This window comes from Typopeltis vanoorti, chromosome 11, assembly GCF_054136105.1.
Source record: "Typopeltis vanoorti isolate ZY-2024b chromosome 11, IOZ_Tvanoo_1.0, whole genome shotgun sequence".
Taxonomy (NCBI): Eukaryota; Metazoa; Arthropoda; class Arachnida; order Uropygi; family Thelyphonidae; genus Typopeltis; species Typopeltis vanoorti.
Genome location: NC_143559.1, coordinates 41,012,821 through 41,033,642, shown reverse-complemented (window position 1 = coordinate 41,033,642; position 20,822 = coordinate 41,012,821). Strand labels below are relative to the sequence as shown.

Genomic DNA, 20,822 nt, shown 5'->3' with positions numbered 1-20,822 from the left:
CATCTTCTAGTGAGATGGAAAATACTAAGAATAGTGATCAGAGCTTTACCCACCTTTACAATGAGTTGCCCTGGTGTTGTAACATCTTTAGACTTGAACTTTGTTTCAGGCGCAAACTTAATTGTTTGCATGCTTGGAATTAGGAGTTAAAATAACCAAGTTTATAAAATTACTTGGTTATCCTAATATAAAAAAAAAATTTATAACAAATATATATATATATATATATATATATATATATATATATATATATATATATATATATATATATAAAGAATGCTACTGAATAGCCCTTTAAAACTCGATCCTTTTTATCAATAAACCTAACCGGTGACAAATAAGTATATAATAAAACCAAGTAATCAACTTCCTCAATAAACAGATCTAACCTACAGACTATTGGGGAATGGGGGGGGGGGAAATCAAATCAAAAGAGCAAAATAATACAACAGAAGTGTTTTATGTTACTTTCTTGATACCATTATTATTATACAGGCATCTCCAAAGAAACGTGAAGATTCATTATGGGAGGCCATACTAACACTATCCATATAATACCTATCATGCCTCTAATTGAACATATTCAATGACAAGCTCTTACCAAAAGAACTCTGGAAACCCATTCCACTCTATTGCCATTCTTGAAAAATTAAGTCCCTAAATTTGCTAACCATACTCAAACTCAATTTCCAGGATTGATCCCATGTTCTGTCCTCTCTAGCCAAGTACTGAAAAATGTACTATCACACAGTTTGTTATTATAAACTGTGTGATAATAAATCTGCATCAATCTATAACAGCCTTTTAGTAACTTATATATTTCTATAATTTTTCTTCATTATATTTTTCTAACATATTTTCTGCCTATCAATCGACTTCTGCAACTCACAAACCCTCAATCTATCCTTGCAGGGAGCATTCCACCAACCACTCACCATCTTTGTCACTTTCCTCTGGATCCTCTCTACCAATTCCTCATCCTCAAGAAAATCAAGTGCCCAAATCTATGCAGAATATTCCATATATGGTTATATCAAAGTGCTTATACAAAGAAATTTATTTATTTATTTATTTATGCTTATGGCTACATGAAAACCGGTAAGTGAAAAATACAATCACAATTTCCAGAAACAAATGATGAAAATCTTAACATATAAAAGTTCATTACATAAAAGGTACAACCTGCTTTCTAAGTCTTTCCTTTTTTTTTAAAATATAAAGCAAAAGTAACTTGTCATAATTAAGCCAGGGAGATTATCGTCCTGCTGCACCAAGTATGACAAGGCTGCATGTTCTCACAACATAAAAGTAGCTGTATCCGAGGTTTAAGTACAGAACAGTTGTGTCTTGTGTGACAAAACTTGATCCATTAGAGGAGGCCCATTTCACACTGTATCATCATCTTCTGACATGAGGAGGAGTTCTGCTGATACTATGACGAGGACTATGAGAGTGACTACAAGAATAACGTCTTCGTGGTGAAATGGGACTGTGATCTTCTGTTTCCTCCATAACCACTGCCACCATCATACCAACTACAGGTCAAGGTCCAGGCTGGAAAGCCAATTCAAGGCCTCATCAGTCACCTTGTGGATGTCCTGTAGGCCACCACCGTGAAATTGGCGCCTTGGGCAGTCATACACAATATGAGTAATCATCTGAGCCATGGGAGAACAATCACAATAAGAGTGATCTGACAGCCCCCATTTATGTAGAAGATAGCCACATCTGCCCTGACTAGTTCTGATCCTGTTTATGGATGACCAAATCTTCTTAGGAAGATCAAAACTAGGTTGCAGAGCACAGGGATCTTCTACCAGGAAGCCATTTGTTGGGAGATTGTTGGACCAGTATTCTCTCCATATGTGAGATATTGATGGCAGTGCAGCTGAAGAGAGTTCGTCCATGGACCAGAGAGGCTTTCTAGATTTGAGGCAAAGACTAGGTGGTTTTATGAGAGTCTGGTGTAGGGGTAGGAGTGTGTTGCTCATTGCTTTATTAAATTCCTTAATCGAGGCTTGTCTTCTCCGTGTGTGTGGTGGAGCAATGTTAGATAGAACAGGCAGCCAGGAGAGAGGGGTGCTTCTCACTGTCCCACAAATTGTGCGCATGGTAGAGTTCAGCTGGGTGTCTATAATGTTAGTGTGTGTACCTCTTTCCCAGACAGGGGCACAATATTCTGCTGCAGAGAATGTGAGGGCTAGTGCAGACGACCTTAGGACTTCTGCACCACAACCCCAGGTTGTTCCGGCAAACCTTGAAATGATGTTATTTCTAGTTTTAATTTTATTGAAGAGGTTGATGATGTGCCTTTTATAGGTTAGGCTTCTGTCCAGGCTCACTCCAAGGTATTTTGAGTGAGGCTCATGTTCTACCATTTTTCCACAGAAGGAAAGGTTGAGTTGTCGATTCGCCTCTGCATTGTACAGGTGAAATACTGAGGACACTGTTTTTGTTGGATTTGGCTTCAAGTACCACTGCTTGAAGTACTCTTCCAGGGTGTTCAGGTATGTATTCAAGATTGATTCTAGGTTGGTAAACGAGGTGGATTGATGTAAGATCGCTAGGTCATCAGCATACATATACTTGCTTGATCTGGTATGAGGTAGATCATACACATAGATGTTAATAAGTATAGGGGATAACACGGAGCCCTGAGGAAGACCGTTGTGAAGGAATCTGGGCCTGCTCTTTTTTCTGCCAATATGGACCCCGATCTTTCTGTTGGAGAGAATAGATTCAAAAAGTTGTAGTTTTTTTACACTTTATAATATTTCCTAGTTTTAGGAGGAGGACCCTGATCCAGACAGTGTCATAAGCAGATGTTAGGTCAATGAAAGTGGCTCCAGATTTAAGTTTCTTTTGGAAGCCTGCTTCAATTTGAGTTGTCGGGGCCAGGACCTGGTCACAGCAACTTCTTCCTGGCCTAAAGCCAGCTTGTTCAGCTGGGAGTGCTCTTTCAATGAGTGGTGAAATTCTTTTAAGGAGAATTCTTTCAAAGAGCCTAAAGGCCTATCTCCTTGCCACGACCTAGCAAGGAGATAGGTTGTAGGTTTTTCCACTTCATTTGGATCTTTCCCTGGTTTGGGCACGGCAATTATTTTGGCTTCCTGCCACAGTTTGATAATTTACCAGACATGATGATTTCTGAGAAAAGGGCAGCCAGCCATGTTTGGCCATGCTGACAAAGTTGTTTTAGGAATTCAAGGAGTATACATCCACTCTTGCAGCTATGCCATTCTTGGTATGTTTTAAGGCTATTTGTACCTCTTCCCGAGATATTGGGTGTACAAGTTCAGGAAGCTCGGGTTACGTTTTCAGGATTTGTCTGGTGGAAGCTTGTACAACAATTTTCCTGGTAGAGTGGGATGAATCTTGGAGGTTTTCAATAAATGGTTAGCCATTTGATCAGGAGTTATCTCTGTTGTTTTATGTGCTGTTGGCTCTGCTCCACCTAATTTCCAGTAAAATGACCAGCTTCTCTGACTAGATGTGATGAAACCAAGTTCATTGATGGTTGAGATCCATCTTTCCTTTCTGTTTTTATCCAAGGTTGATATGAGCTCCTTAGCAATAGCTGGATCTTCAGTTTCCTCATATTTGGCTAGGAGTTCCTCACTTTCTCTACTCCAACATGGGATATATTGTTTTCTGTAGCCTCTAGGGATAGAGGCTTTTGCTATAGATTTGAGTAGTTTAACAAATCTAGGATGGATAGCAATTAGGAGTGGGTGGAATGGCTCTAATGGTTTGCTCGATTTGTTTCTGAAATGCAGACCAGTTGGACCTGTGGAGATTCCATCTAACGATTGGTGTTCCACTGATGACTGGGATCAATGTTCCTATCTCTATTAATGTAGGACGATGTTGACTTTTAGGGAATCTGTTAAGGATGGTTCTGGTTGATGGAAGAGGGTGGTCTTTGGAGTCTTTAGTAACTATGCACAGATCTAGGGGGGGAAGGTTCTGTTCCATCTGGCTGAGTAAAGAGTGCCGTCCTGCTTGGCATCATAATTCAAATACAAATTATATGTATCCATCCAGTTTGCTAGATTATTACCATCCCGGTTGTTAGAGGAATAGCCCACATAGTGTGATGGGAATTGAAGTCACCAACATAGATAGCAGGGTGAGGAGGAGGTCGGTCCATCTGATCAGGCCAGGAGATTAAGGAAATTAATTAATACAAAGAAATGATAACTTCCTTATTTCTGCTTGTTAAAGTGTTCTAAAATAACCTACTTGCCACTTTTGCAATATGCTCTTTGAACTTCAACTCACTATCTACCTAACACCACCAAATCTATAACTTTATCAATTTCCTGGAGTTCTGTTAATGTAGCATACAGCTTGTAATATTTTCATTTCAAAATGCGTAATTTTACACTTTTCAAATTAAACTTCCATCTGTTATCTGTGATGATGCCATATTTAAATCATTCTGCAAGTTCTCTGCATTTCCTTGATTCACTATTACACTACCACCCAATTCAATTTTGCATCATCAGCAAACTACATATTTCTCTTGAAATCATTTGCTATATCATTAAAGTGTCACCTTCCTTCTTCTGCATTCTACTTCTCCATCCCCACTTCAATATAACCAACTTCATATCCATTTTATTCTATTATAAAAAGTGAATAAATTACTAAGGCTTTAATAAATTACTTTATTTAATATATAAATAAATTACTAAGAACATTCACAGAGCCATGCTGTTCCCATAGAGTATAATATTCTTATCCAGCTATTCCTGAATTTTGTCATTAACTAACTTCTCCAATAACTTTACCCCCCCCTCCACTGCCAAGATACTGACTGGTCTATAATTCACTAGGTCTGTCTTGGAGCTACCATTCTGCAATGGAACCATTCTGCCCTCCTTCCACTACCTTGGGATCTCACCATAACTGAGGCTTAAAAATTAAACAGCCTATTCAGAGACAATGCCAATTCTTTTTCATTTCTTGTAATACATGGGCCAATATATCATCTAACCCATGGTCATATTCACACTGATATTCTGTAATAGCCTAAGTACCTCCAATTCATCCATCTCCATTTCCACATCAGTTCCTGTCACATCTACCACTGCAAGAGTCCCATATGGGTGATACAATGTGATCACTCAGTAACTCAACTATTTCACCTGTCTGTTTCACCTTCCTACCATCAGGTTTCCTAAAAGTTATCCTTCCATATCATTCTTCTCCTTTTAACTTATCACATAATAAAAGAACTTTAAGTTTCATTTGGCCTAGTTGCTAATTTTCTCTCAAATCTTATTCTGCCTTCCTTGCCATGCTGGTCTCTCTTCTTGCCTGTGTCTTATTCTACTAGCATGCTGATTACTTTTTTTCATATACCATTCATAACTTTTTTTTTTTTTTGCAGCTCCTACTAAATATACTGCTGCTCCATCTAATTCTTATGTGATTTGTTCTTCTGACCTTGATTATACAATCTGATATTGCTTCCTTCAGAAATCCCCAGACTATCTCTCTCTCTCTCTCTCTCTCTCTCTCTAAAGCACTTTTAACATCTCCCTCTTCTAAGATTACTGTAATCACCTTCCCTGTACTTTCACATATACCTCTTCTTCAAGATCACTCTCTGCAATCAGTCTATAAGCAGGCTACCCCTGGTCCATAAAGGGTAGCCTGATTATGGACAAATCCTTTGATGTTATCACCAGACCTAGCGCTCTCAAATTCTGAGTCCCCTCCATCATATGCTCTTTCAAGTAATTATCTCTTAGTAGGCAATAAACTCCATTTCCTTCTCACCATGTGATCTTTCCTCCTTCCAATCTGTCACCATAGATGAGGTTCCCCATAATAGTTATTCAGCCTGTACTCATCCTACTAAGTTTTATTAACCCTGAGATCATGGACATAGTTTCAAATTCAGGAATCACTAACTATTTATAAAATTTATAACTTACTTTTATTTATTTAAAAATTGCATATTACATAAGTTGTATAACATGAAAATAGTTCCTTAACATAAATTTGGAAAAACTGATGGCATTGTGTGCATGGCTGAAATGTTTACATGATAAGGATTTTGGACATTCTTGTGACGAAGATGCCACTTTTTTTTTTCTTTTCTTTTTCTGCTTATATATATATATATATATATATATATATATATATATATACTGCAATTAGTCCAACCTTGAGGTTCTTTTGTAAACTGAAGAAGAAAGTTCAAGGAAAATAATCTTATTAAGAATATTTTCCCAATAAATGGATAACATGAATGCATACTGAAAATCATTACAAAAAAAACTTATTACTAACTAGTCATACCATCTGACAAGCTATCTCAGGGCAGATTGAGTTAGCATATCAAACTATTTATCAGAAAACAACAAAAGGTCATTGTTTGTCAAAAGAAAATGATGAACAAATACCCTTATTGAGAAGAGCTTGTCAAGACATGGTATCATAAAGGTCAACAGCATATCTTAACAATGATGAGAAAGTTTATAATAAATTTAGTTTAATCCTTTATCCAAGTGTGAGCAAACAAAGTTTGCGCCTGAAAGTATCTTCAGGACTGGGTTAAGGTGGTACACACCAGGGCAACTCGTTGCAAAGGTGGAGCAAGATCCAACACTCCTCTGAAGAGACCTCAATAAAGGTCGAAACCGGTCTGGGTAGTGGCCCTTCCCTTAATGCATAACAATAGACATATCCGCAAGGAGATGTGTTTTGCATTATAGGAGATACTAGGATAGGAGTGTTGGATCTTGCTCCACCTTTGCAACGAGTTGCCCTGGTGTGTACCACCTTAACCCAGTCCTGAAGATACTTTCAGGCGCAAACTTTGTTTGCTCACACTTGGATAAAGGATTAAACTAAATTTATTATACTCTAACCAAGTGGAAAATAAACTTTCAACATCTTTCTCTAAATCCAGAGTAATTTATTAAAAAAAGGGTGGCACACCAATTGGCAATTCCTATAGGTGGAGATGACCTGCAAATGCTTCTGCCTGATATCTCGACTTGGGCCTGGCTCCCACTGAAGAGACCTCAATAAAGGTCGAAACCGGTCTGGGTAGTGGCCCTTCCCTTAATGCATAACAATAGACATATCCGCAAGGAGATGTGTTTTGCATTATAGGAGATACTAGGATAGGAGTGTTGGATCTTGCTCCACCTTTGCAACGAGTTGCCCTGGTGTGTACCACCTTAACCCAGTCCTGAAGATACTTTCAGGCGCAAACTTTGTTTGCTCACACTTGGATAAAGGATTAAACTAAATTTATTATACTCTAACCAAGTGGAAAATAAACTTTCAACATCTTTCTCTAAATCCAGAGTAATTTATTAAAAAAAGGGTGGCACACCAATTGGCAATTCCTATAGGTGGAGATGACCTGCAAATGCTTCTGCCTGATATCTCGACTTGGGCCTGGCTCCCACTGAAGAGACCTCAATAAAGGTCGAAACCGGTCTGGGTAGTGGCCCTTCCCTTAATGCATAACAATAGACATATCTGCAAGGAGATGTGTTTTGCATTATAGGAGATACTAGGATAGGAGTGTTGGATCTTGCTCCACCTTTGCAACGAGTTGCCCTGGTGTGTACCACCTTAACCCAGTCCTGAAGATACTTTCAGGCGCAAACTTTGTTTGCTCACACTTGGATAAAGGATTAAACTAAATTTATTATACTCTAACCAAGTGGAAAATAAACTTTCAACATCTTTCTCTAAATCCAGAGTAATTTATTAAAAAAAGGGTGGCACACCAATTGGCAATTCCTATAGGTGGAGATGACCTGCAAATGCTTCTGCCTGATATCTCGACTTGGGCCTGGCTCCCACTGAAGAGACCTCAATAAAGGTCGAAACCGGTCTGGGTAGTGGCCCTTCCCTTAATGCATAACAATAGACATATCCGCAAGGAGATGTGTTTTGCATTATAGGAGATACTAGGATAGGAGTGTTGGATCTTGCTCCACCTTTGCAACGAGTTGCCCTGGTGTGTACCACCTTAACCCAGTCCTGAAGATACTTTCAGGCGCAAACTTTGTTTGCTCACACTTGGATAAAGGATTAAACTAAATTTATTATACTCTAACCAAGTGGAAAATAAACTTTCAACATGAGAAAGTTTAGTTATGTTCATATAAAAAACAACAGGTTAGTGATTTAGACAATTAAAAAGGGAGGAACAGCTTTCTTTCACCTTAATGCACAGGAATGTAAAATAGAACTTAAATTCTTACTGATAACAATTTTGAAGAACAATATATGTATATATATATGTATATATATATATCAAGACAAAACCAACATCAGAAGACATCCTAAAACACGCAACACCACATTAGGACAAAATAAAGTATCAATTTAAAAGGGGTTTTATTTTATTTTACTTTATTTTTTTATTTGAATTATACCCATGAAAGACTGTAAACATGCATTTAGTACCATGAGTGGGCTGAGAGTTAGATAATCCAGCAACCTAGCTATAAAGACCAAACATGGTGCTTTTTCAAGCCACTTAACACCTCAAATAAGCATGACAGTGGTGTCACACCTGCAATGGAAGTCATCTAATGACTTTCTCAAACATTAATGCTACAGTGTAATTCAAAACTACAAAATGTTGCGGCTGGAGAAGCTTTATATTCAGCCAGTAAGTCTACTGATATTTTGGAAGAATCAACAAGCACTCTTGTAATACAAAGCACTTGTCAGAAACATGAAGAATTACAACAACCAAGTATATAGTACATATTATTAAAACTTAATAGAAAAAGCATGAAGTCCTTGCAAGCATCCTCTGAGACCAGAGACAGAAATAGCCTTTACCACCGGGTCAAAAGTGATCTCAGAATCTCCCACATTCTGAGTATATTAATGTAAGCTGCTGTTGCAATTACAAGATTGCTTCACTGCTGTTGTGAATTCCAAAAATAGACTTTCAGATTTAAAACAGCTTCTGTGTGCCACTGCTGTTTTCCTCAACATGACTGTATGTGAAAATGTCTAAATCTTACCAAAACAATGGTAGCATATGCATTTCTAATGTTCTTCAAGGTGGATGTGAATAGTTCTCCTCCTCTGTCAGAAATATGTTAACTTCCAGAAACATGACACTCTATATACTCCATCCTTTCTTACATCCAGGAGTATATGCCATATCATATACTCCTGGATGTGACAAAGGTGAATTTGTTCTTAGAACAGATAAGAGTTGATATTTTGATATATGGTCTAAAAGTGGAATGGTTACATAGCAACTTTGCTATCTTTTCTGAAAGTACCCTAGATACCCATGGGTACTTTTCATTACATTAATAAGCTTGATATGATACTGTGCTCTATTGACTTTAAAAATAAAAAATAAAAAAACGAATTGCAGCATAAATAATAAAAGATAGTAAAAGTGAAAATTTCTTCTGAGATTTCTGTGATAATGTTAAAGTTCTTGAGAGTTTAAATATAAAGATCACATAAAAAATTGCAAAATTTTTTCCAATTCTTGACTAGTTTCATGTAACTGTTTGTGAACTTCTTTGGAATAGCTTTTAGATATAAGTTAAATGACCAAAGAGCTTTATCCTATCAAAGCTAACTCTATCCAAGCTAACAGACGTTGAAAAATTACCATTTGAAAAACAACTGAAAAATGGTTTAATAATGGAGTTGTGATGGCATACATACTTAACTGGAAGTATCATGTTTTAAAACAATGTGCATCACATCAAAGATCTGTGTGGGTATAAGATTATGTTAGATTCCAGTAAGGTTTGTGTAAGATTTTGGAGTTTTATGTAAGATAACAATGCCTTGGTTTTAACTGCATTGGTATATCATCATACATCCATTAAACCATTTTTAAACGGTTGATTCAATTCCTGTTGGTTTTGATAAATTAAAGGCCTCAACATTTAACTTATACCTAAAAGCTCTTCTGAAGAAGTGTACAAAATAGAAAAAAACTAGTAAATAATTGGAGACTAATAAAATTTGTTTTATCATGGAACTTATCGTGCAGCAATTATACCAAAAAATTTCAAGAAAAACTTTGTTTTTAAGGGTATATAAAAGGATTAAGTGACCATTTAATATTAGACAAACCACCACCACTGCTGTTGATTATATCATGAAACCAGGGAAACATTTCATACCTCAATGTTTATGAAAGTATGACAAAATGATGATCACATCATCAGGTTTATGAATCATCTGTAACAATCTGGCAAATTTCATTGCATACAGTTTACTGTCTGACATAATGTAAGAATTAAAAAAAAAAAAAAAACATAAAATAGATCTCATATCATTATTCACCATGCCAGTACGAAGAATAAAACACTTAACACAAATAAGACCATACAGAAAATTTGGAATAGCTGAGGACAGATATATCAGCTTGGGCACAAGAATAAAGAGAATACTGCTCATTAAACAATTTAGTACTGCAAAAAATAAATAAATATTCAATTATAAGCACAGTTAATGCTGGTTCAGTTTCATATGCCATCATGCAGTCAATAAAAATACTCTCATACATGAAGAGCACTTCCCTGCATTATACTACATTACATATAGGTAATGCAGGGAAGCTTTGTATAATATATCAATTATAAAGTTTATCTAGGTAGTAATACTGATGATTTCAGAGCAGACTAACAAATCACTCTGAAATATTAAGCATTCCTACCTAGAAAAAGCATCATCTAGAGTTAGATATAACACCTTTATTTTGTATATTTTATTGGGTACTGTCAATGAGCTTTAGTCAAAATTAGACATTAATAAATAGTAAAAGATTAATGGGGGAAAAAATGATGAAAAAAAATCCTTAACCCACTCATGGTATGAGTGTACTTTCATAATTGTTTATTCATGTATGTACTTCAGGTTTACAAAATCTTTCATAGGTGAAAGCCACATAAAATTTTTAAAAAAAATAGCAGAAATTATTATTGGAATATAAGACCTTAGTGCAGTGCTATATGAGATAACAAAACCTGAAGTTATTTGATGTCTAAAAAAAGGTTACATGTTTATATTAAATTTTAAATGAATTAGCTATCTGCCAAATATTTTGTTCCTATTGGAGAACATCAAATTAAATCATATAGACAAATTTCTTGTTACTAAGATGCACACAGCTTTTTTTTTTTTTTTTTTGCTTATTTTCTGGACTTGATTCATAGCATATAGCTCCTAGAAAACTGACAGACTACCACTAATAATAATAAATTTCATTACTAATAAAATAACAACAGTAATATGAAAATCATATAATTTAAGTGTAGCGATTTGATGTGAACATTTCTCCTGAATCCAAGGTTCAAAAATATAATATTTCTGAAGATGGAAATAGACTATAGTCAGGCCACCTATTCTTGCTTCTCTACAACAGCTTGTATACCCATCTGAATTACAGTTACACCAATTTCTGCTATCACAACCTGCGTCTTAAGTAATACTACTAATTTTAGATGAAATATATTTATGATCTTAAAAATTCCTTTATATTAAACGAATATTAAGTTGCTAAATATTAATCGCAAATATTTAAATTCGCTACATTAATAAACAATAAAAATTTCTAAAGATTTCAGAAAAATTCCTATAATACATATAACCCAAATAAATATCGAGAACTATCCATGTTCTCGATATTTATTTGTGTTCTCGACATTTTTTATGTGTTCGATACAACAAACACAAAAAATGTCAGCAGGTTTCCATAATATTGTTTGTAAATACAGAAATAGTATTGGTTTTCTGCCCAATTAAATTTGTGTATAAGCAGTATAATATAATGTAAAAAATAATAACGCTTACCATATTCAATGAAGTTTATCACCGTTTTTTCTCTTCTTAATGTGGAGTTGCAGCATTCATCATAAAGCACCAATAATACATCCAAAAGAGCATCGATACTAAAGCTCTTTCCATTCGTAACAATGGGACCACCTAAAAACATTTGCTCTAGCTCTCGAACACGCTCCTCTGGTGATAAGCTCGACATGGCCTTCACTTTTCACAACAAAATACACTGTATAACAAAGACTATATAATTAAATGGACGACGACCTTGATTGTAACACTAGGCCTCGTTAGGCCTACTCTTGATATACATCTTTAAAATTTCCATCATAAATATGACCCAGAAGCAAATTTTAGCTAGAAAGTTTTATATCTGAGTTCAGGAGTTTGGAGTTCCACAAATACATTTTCTGCTGATGCTGCTCCTCATGAACGTGCACTTGACTATCACCTGAAATGTTTCTGCTGCAAGCCGGTATGACAGCGCTAACCAGCACGACGCCAAACTCTGTTAGCAAAAAAAAAAAAAAAAGAAAAAATGAAAGAAAAGAATGCTGAAGAATTGAAAGTTTATAAAATCAAGAAGTTCGATAACAGATTAATTCATGCTTCTCACATACCAATTCAGTATTCAGATATGTTCCGAATGATATCTATAAAGTCCATACATTCATTCCGCTAGCAGCTGAGCATGTAAGATCACTCTGAGAACGGATGCATTTAGCTACCGGTAACGGTAAAACATAACGATCGGAAAGGCCTGTGTCGTTGTAACGTTAGGCTTGCATGAGACTGGGAAGAGGAATGTTGAACGCGTACGCAGGCTTGACGAGTTCTGAAAGTACAACATATTTAGCAATCTTGTCCATTCAAAAGGAGAGTTTCAGAAAACTGTTGCCAGGAAGCGAAATTCCATTTACTACAGAAGCACAAGCCATAGTAACATGGAAGAGCCGTTGTTAATCTCTAGTGTACTATAATTAGCTCAGTCACAGGAGGTCACCACGTCCTGTCCACCAATCATGGCGGACACCACCACCTCCACCGCATTGTGGGGTGTTTGTTTACGTTACTGTCGCTTGGTGCCGCAAGCGAGCAGATGTCATAGTATTGTCGAACATAGTTATCAAGGTAGTTTTATTACAGTGCATAAAGATAGTTTAAATGCATATACTGAAAAGGCTACGACTGCTTATCGCCAGGTCGACGTCGCTCGTAAAAAATGCGCTTGCTTCAGTTGAAAATAATGACACATTGTATATACAAAAAAATTAAATCCTGGAGTGAAGGGTTTTATAGGACCTTTTTAATTATAATTAAGTTAACTGGTCTCAGAAAGCTAGGGTTTAATCTTCCAGGAGTTAAACATGCAAATCATAACAAACATGGATTTCTAAAACAGATGAAGAAGAAACCAGAATGGATCTCAGTGAGTGTTCCACGGAAATTTATTCGCGATCACTACTAGAGTTGTACAATTAACCCTAGACAATAATTCAAAATAGGCAACTAGTGGAAAGAATTTAATTTTAAAAAAGATGGCGCATATTTCATACATTAGAAAAATTTTGAGTCAGCTCTGAGTCCAACGATAACTTGTAATAATCAAATGTAATAAGAATAATTTCTCTGATTACTATTAAATCCTAGAAATATTTCTAACTGAAACCTTTAAACTTTATATTTTCTAAATATTTTATTTAGAAAACTTTCAGAATTTATTTTGGAATTAGGAGCAAGAAAAATATATACCCAGAAATAAGGAATTTGAATGTATAATTCAAAACTGAAGCAGGAAAAGAATCAATAGAAAGAAAAAAGAATAAATAAAAAATAAAATCCGATTTTTTAAAAAAAAATAATAATAATAATAAATCGGTGCACCTGGAAAAATTTGTCCTTTGTAGGAAAAGGCCTACGTGTCGTAGTGTGCAGAATTTTTAAAATAGCTTTTTCAGTCCACATATACATAAATTGAAGATAAGTTGGGCTCATATGGAAAGGAGTAGTTTTAATCGCCTCCGTGGCGCAATTGGAAGAACGACGGTACGTCGCTCCCTTCGATTGGAAAAGACCTAAATTCGATTCTCGTCGTGACGAGACGAAGGTGAGTTAGTCAATCTCATGCGGAATTAGCGGGGTTTTTTTGGCTCGGAAAATCAGGTTTTACATTCCGCATACAGACAAATAGGCCTTCAGAACACACACAATTTACAGACAAAAAACACTAGTGGAGTGTTGGTTGCCAGTGGATGGCGTTGGTGCAGATGATAATGGTAGTAATAGTTCGGTATAATTACTGGAGATTGGGATTTGTTGAATAAGTGTCCTCCCTCGATGAGTCTTTGCACTTCTTGGAGGTGTCACGAAATAATAATAATAATAATAAACACAAAAGTGGCCAAACAGACCATGTCTGTCGAGTGGATTGTGTAGGTTGGCCTCCCACGATGAGGCCCTAAGACACCATGTAATAATAATTCGTCTCTTTCATGACTGGATAAAATAATTATAGTTTTCACTGGTCTTTATAATTCAGAAGGATGGGGGGGATCTATATCCATAGAGGAACTATTCTTGTAGGAACAGACATTTCTATAATTAGCGAGATTAATGCATTCATATAATATAAAATAATGTGTATAAGTACATATTAGAAGAAAGTTATCTATATATTCGGCGGTCCTCCTTCGTGTCACAAAGCATTTCCAACCAGAAGTTATACTTTTTTTGTGCTAATGTCATCATATAAAATTCAGAAATGTATTAAATCAGAATAGATTTAATATTCTATTCAGAAATTTCTGAATAGATTTCTGAAAATCTTTCAAGAAATAGATTCAGAATTCTATTTCTTGAAAGAAAATTAAAAGTTTTTTCTCCTTCTTTTTTTTTTTTTTTAAGGTAGGGATCGTTAGCGTCGAATCATTAGTGTGATCTTAAACCTACAACTAGGTCTGCCATAGTACAGAGTGGTATAGAATGACCTTCGTTTGTTATATCATATACTAATCCGGATGTGGGCTTAAAGTCTCATATTTTCCACAGCTGTAACATGGTCTGACTTGCTTTTTCTTAACACTAGTTATGTAATACTTATAAACAGAATGCTCAAGAATTTATTAGGTTAATTAGTGATAGTCTTAGGTCAGCTGTCTCTGATTGGTTTCCCGTGGCTATTCAAATGCTCCTTCAGTCTCCCAAAATTAGATAGAGCTAAAACGACATCACCTACTCCCTGTAAGGGAATGAAAGGCATTAGCGGATTTATTTATTTATTTAAGTTATTAAGTAATTTCATTTATATCATCGTCAAAGCAATACTACATAAATTTTGGTACTCTGAATGAATAGGCTAGTATCTTTCGACCCCCACTCCGTCAAGAAGTTTTCACGGTCCCACTCAATAGATCAAGTGAAATCTCGGGTTCTCATTGTGGGTTCGATTCGGAATATTGAACTCGCTGGTACTACTACTAGTGATCTGAGTAAGCTAGCATGAGAGACTTAAGGACACAATTAGACAATTTAGCTGCAATGCTTCAACGATTCCTTGAATAAAGTCCTTACTGATTTATTTTAAAATGAAGAAAAATTTCGAATTGCTTGGAAGCGCCTGTATCAAGTTTCAATTGTAACCATTATTATTTTTTTTTTATTATTATTTAGTTTTTTGTATGACTCTTCTTCTGGCTGCACTTGAAGGTGCTATTACTCAACACAGCACCACTGTTAGATCTGTTTAAACTGAGAGTCAAAATTAAAAAAACGAAAAAAAAAACTTCTGTAAGTATTATTTATTATACTTCGGGGGTGGGGTGGGGGATCGGACTGTAGTGAGTGATCAGTAAATCGCGTAGCTGTGGGTGGCGTATACTCACGTACTATATGTTAGACACAGTCAGAACCTATTGCTAACTTGAGAGCTGTACTCCCTGAAAGCCCCTTTGGATTCAAAATTATATCTACAATATCTGAAACTGTGTGTTCTAAAATATTACTCATACTGCATGTGTGCAACACATCTCATCTCACATGAAGTGCCAAAAAACTACGTTTATAATTATCGTTAATTCATCGTTATTATAGTTAGATAGAAATGAAACAAAATATTTCAAAATTTACCATACAGCTTTTGAAAATATAGATACAGATTCTGCCTAAGGCTCGGATACTCACCTTTAATTATCGGTGCTTTTAGCTTTCACTGATCTGACAGCTGTTTCGAGCAGTTGGGTCTCATCAGACATAAAGCAGAAACCTGGTTCTCACAAGCTATCTTGTAAATTTTGAAACTTTAAGTTTTGGTCCCATCAGGTTATAACAATGAATTAATAATATCCTTAAAATCTATAATTTCACTTGCTGGACTGAGCCTTTTTTTAGGTTCTATATTTTAATATTTTAATAACCCTTATAATATTACTATAGCCTGTAAATCCGTATTTCCGTTTTCCACCTCTTAAAAACCTCTCCCTACAATTCACAGAGGATGCATGATAGTTTAGTCGAATTTAATATAAATCACTTTTCCAAGTATTCGTTAAAAATATTCATATATTTGTCCCACCATAGCACTAAGACGTGTATCCCGAATGTAGAAAAAGTCGATGTGACGTATCCTTAACTGGGAAATGAAAAGGAAGTATTATACATAGCTGTCAGCATTAGTTGCAAATCGTTGCCAAGCCTTCTGTTTCACAAACAAATGGAAATCGCTGGGTGAAGATCGGAACTGTGGGGTGAGTTGTCCAGGATCTCTCATTAGATCAAATCCAAATCTGTTTCAGTGATGTGACATTTCCTCCGATACGCTTACCAACTAGTATTGCATTTCTGCCAGTAAGGCATCCTTAACAGAGTCTCCATAGCTCAATCGGTTTTGACGAAGTCACTTGGTTTGAAAGACTTGGATTCGAAGAACCTTCATCAGAGCTTTCTATATGAACGTGAGTTAGCCGGTCTCATGGAGTTCGAGATATTTCCGGAAACTTGGTTTTTCATCACGCACGCACACACCCACAAAGTCATCTAACCGCCTATTATAATGGTTATCCCACAATCAAATCTGCTGTACTATGTAGAAGAAACAGGTGATGATCGTGATCATCATTAAAATAATAATAATAATAATAATAATAATAATAATAATAATAATAATAATAATAATAATAATAATAATGAAGAGGAAGCATAAGTAGTGTGTGCTTAAACACCAACAAAGTTGGGATAAATGCACATAAACATTGCAGGAATTCGTGATATCAGGATATGTTACTAAACCTAATAAAGAAAATGCAAGAAGATCATTGCAAAACTGCATTCATGGAAAACAATTAAATCATCGGCGCCCAAGAGTAACTCCACTGCATGAGTCACCTACTTTCAGCGAAATCTCAGTTGAACTGATGGTGTAAACTGTATTTCGCCATGTAAAATGGTAGTTATTATTGTCTCTTCTCCGGTTGTTTTAAGAGAACAGAAAAACAGATAGATATGATGAATCTAATAGATACTGTTCATTTATAAACATAATTTATGTGTCTCCCATCCACGAAAGGTTTTCTTGTAAACCTATAGTACATTAGTATCGGAGTGGGTCAAGTGGATAGACTCTAACCTTTATGACTATTTCTACACCGTGGCATATTTGAGAAATGGTCACATGCAATCAAGCAAATATATCCAAATATAATTTTGGAACATGTTTTCAAAAATATGATGTGTGTGAGATAGAGAAGTAGGCAATTGGTATAAACCAGGAGTGTTCAACCCATCGATTGCGGAGCGATTTTTGATCGATCTCTTGCATAAAACTGAAAATATAATATTTTATTTATCTTTATTTTATATTATTTTTAATTCGCTTTAAGTGTATTATTTATTTTTCGTTAAAATTTCAAATCAATAATTTTCTTATAAGTCCAGGTAAATGAATTAATTTGGATCTGTGGAAGTCAAACAGCGAGCCGAGTGCATACGATTATAAGCAAAGTGTAAAAACTCGATTGTAGCTGAAATATTAAATATTCCAAAGCACATTACATCGATTTTTTTACTTAGGTTAAGATCCATGTGAATATTGTAAAAAAAAACTTTGTTTGTCTCGGTATAGTTTGTATTAGATGTTTTTGTAAATAACTCTTTTGAAGCTAACTGTATATACTGCTTTAATAAGAATATGTTAGAGTGTTAAAAACAAAGGCAATGTTTTTGTCGCTGAAGCTGTACATGTCGGCATTAGAAAGATTGTTATTGAAACTTGTATATATGAGAAAGGCTTGCAGGCTCTAAGTGTAAACATCTCCGAAGTCAGTCAGAAAGAGTTCAAACAACTTTCCGATGGCCGTCAACTTACAATCAAAAGAAAGCGGAGGAGAACCAAAGGCGTGCCGAACTTGAAACTTAAGATGAAAGACTCATACCGATTCTTTGGGGGTTGCCAAACTTCATGCGAGGTCTCAGAGGAGGCCTAATGAAAAGGGACTGAAGCAAGCAGACATGGTCCCGGTTCCAGAATTGCTGTCAGAGAGGGGGCTGCTCGGTCCAGAGTCGCCATCAGAGAGACTACCCGGTTCTACGTTGCTTGAGAGAGGAGTTTCCCGCTTCCAGAAAGGAGCTTCTCGGTTCGAGACTTCGCTAGAGAGAGACTACTTCAAGGCAGCAGACAAGGTTTCAAATTGTGCCGAAAGGAAGAGTTCCAATTGCCAGAGAAAAGTTTCCAGGCCAGGTTAATGTCAGACATTCACCAGTGTGTTGCGTTTTCATTACAATTTGATGAATCAAACGACTTCACTGATATTGCTCAGTTAATGGTATTTATTCGCATGGAATTTCAAGATTATTCAAGTAAAGAAGAACTTTTGAAAATTATACCATTATTGGGAAGGAGTAGGGGAGAAGACATTTTTTCGGCATTTGATGAATTTGTGAAACAACACAAACTTCCGCTTTTTAAACTTGTGTCTATTACTACTGATGGTGCTCCTGTAATGATAGGTAATAAATCAGGCTTCATTTCATTATGTAAAAACGATGACAAATATCCAGATTTTTTAACGTACCACTGTTCACCAATAAGTATTCACCAACAAGTACTGTGTACTAAAAGATTAAACACCAAAGATGTTTTGGATATGACATTTAAAATTGCAAATTCTGTTAGAGGAAAAGCCTTGCAACGGCGGTTATTTAAATTACAGGCAGATGATGATAGTGAACTTCTGTTGTACAATGATGTTCGCTGGCTCAGAAGAAGTCAATTTTTAGAAAGATTTATTGTATTAATTAACGATATAAAATTTTTTTGATGAAAAAGGAGATATTTACCTACAATTGAGTGATAAAAGATGGTTATATACTTATCATTTTTAGTAGATTTCTGTACGAAATTAAGCAATTTAAATTTAGAGTTACAAGGTAGAGATAAAAATTTAATTGACATGTTAAGTTCAATAAAAACTTTCCAACAATACTTACTTTTATTAAAGAAAAATATAAATGACCGCGAATTAAGACATCTCCAATATTTATTAAAAACTTTTGAACAAAATGAAGAAATGCTTCGCTATGATTTAAAAGAATTTATTCGTGAAATAGAATTAGTTGAGGAAGAAATAAATTCAAGATTTAAAGATTTTAATAAAACTGAAATGATTGTATCTTTTATCCATAATCCATTTCAAGAAAGCTTGAACATCACAGAAATTTCAAATAAAATTAGTGGGCTGTTTGATATAAACCAAGCTGAAGTAGAACTTGAAATAATAAACATTCAGAATAGTTTACATTTAAAATCAATAAACAATGAAGTCATTTGGAAGTATGCACATGAAAAATTCCCAATATTAACTGATATTGCGCGAAAAATTCTGTCGTGTTTCGGATCGACATACTTGTCAGAATCCGCTTTTTAAAATATGACCGTCATAAAAAATCAATTAAGAAACCAAATTACAAATGATCATTTGGATGATTATCTGCGATTGGCCACTTCTTCATATCAACTTGACTATGAAAATATTGCGAGATCCAAACAATGCCAAATTTCACATTAACTTTTTTTTTTTTTTTTAATCAACCAGCACTTCCTGTAACTTTTGAGTTTGTAATCAATCTGTTGTTTTTTCTAACTTTGGTTTTCCAAAATAGAGAAATAAATATTTTATTCCAATATATTTTTTTTGTTGCATTAAAATATTTGTTGTATTAAAATAATTAAAAGTGATAAATAAATTTTTAAATACACAAATAAAGTTTTTAGTTGTGTATTTTTTTTAGTTGTTTATTTGTGCCTAATCAGATATCAGGTTGGGGGAACGTGATTTATATCAGAGAGTAGATCGCCGAATAACTTTTTATAGAAAAGTAGCTCGCGTAGTAAAAAAAGGTTGAACACCACTGGTATAAACTACAGTATATGTGGTCTAATACATAGAAAGTAGTATGCTGGTAAGGGTTGGGTCAAGCTATTGGGAATTACGACTGTGAGGTCTGTCAAATGCTTCTTTCTTTTGACTGGCTTGTTTTGTTTGTGACTAGAAGAATAAATAACCTGCCCACGTCCCCTACGTATGAGACACCTATAGTTGCAAATTTTATTTAATAGTTTAAATAAAATCTTAAAAATCATCATGAAGTTGAGAGCAAGGTCTCTTTCCTCCCCACAACAAAACGTTCCTCAGATGTGATAAGTCACTTTTAGTTCAAACCGTCCAGGCAACGCATGCAGGACCTTTATGTTCATGTAATTGTCTCCAAATTTGTGTCTTACAATGATTTTAATTAGCAGGAATTTTGATTTGTCGGCCAATTTTATTAACATTAGCGAGTAATTCATTCTGATACAATACATCTGAACTACTTGTTTATATCTACTAGCAAAGACCTATTGGTTTGCTGATACAAGTTCGTCACGGAGATATAATATTGTTTGGTGTGTTTCGGTCTCTGTTTATTAAAAATGTCACGTAATTTTTTGGGATATGCAGTATGTGCTTCTGAACAAAGGAAAA

General features: G+C 35.2%; 1 protein-coding gene across 1 annotated transcript in view; it reads right to left on the bottom strand.

Moving 5' to 3' along the window:
* LOC150101467 (serine/threonine-protein kinase Genghis Khan-like) overlaps window positions 1-12,010 on the bottom strand; it is an 896,778-nt gene extending 884,768 nt beyond the window's left edge. Inside the window, 1 exon segment of the mRNA XM_090400803.1 lies at window positions 11,824-12,010. Coding sequence (XP_090256929.1) covers window positions 11,824-12,010 — 187 coding nt within the window.
* Between the last annotated feature and the right edge of the window lie 8,812 nt (window positions 12,011-20,822).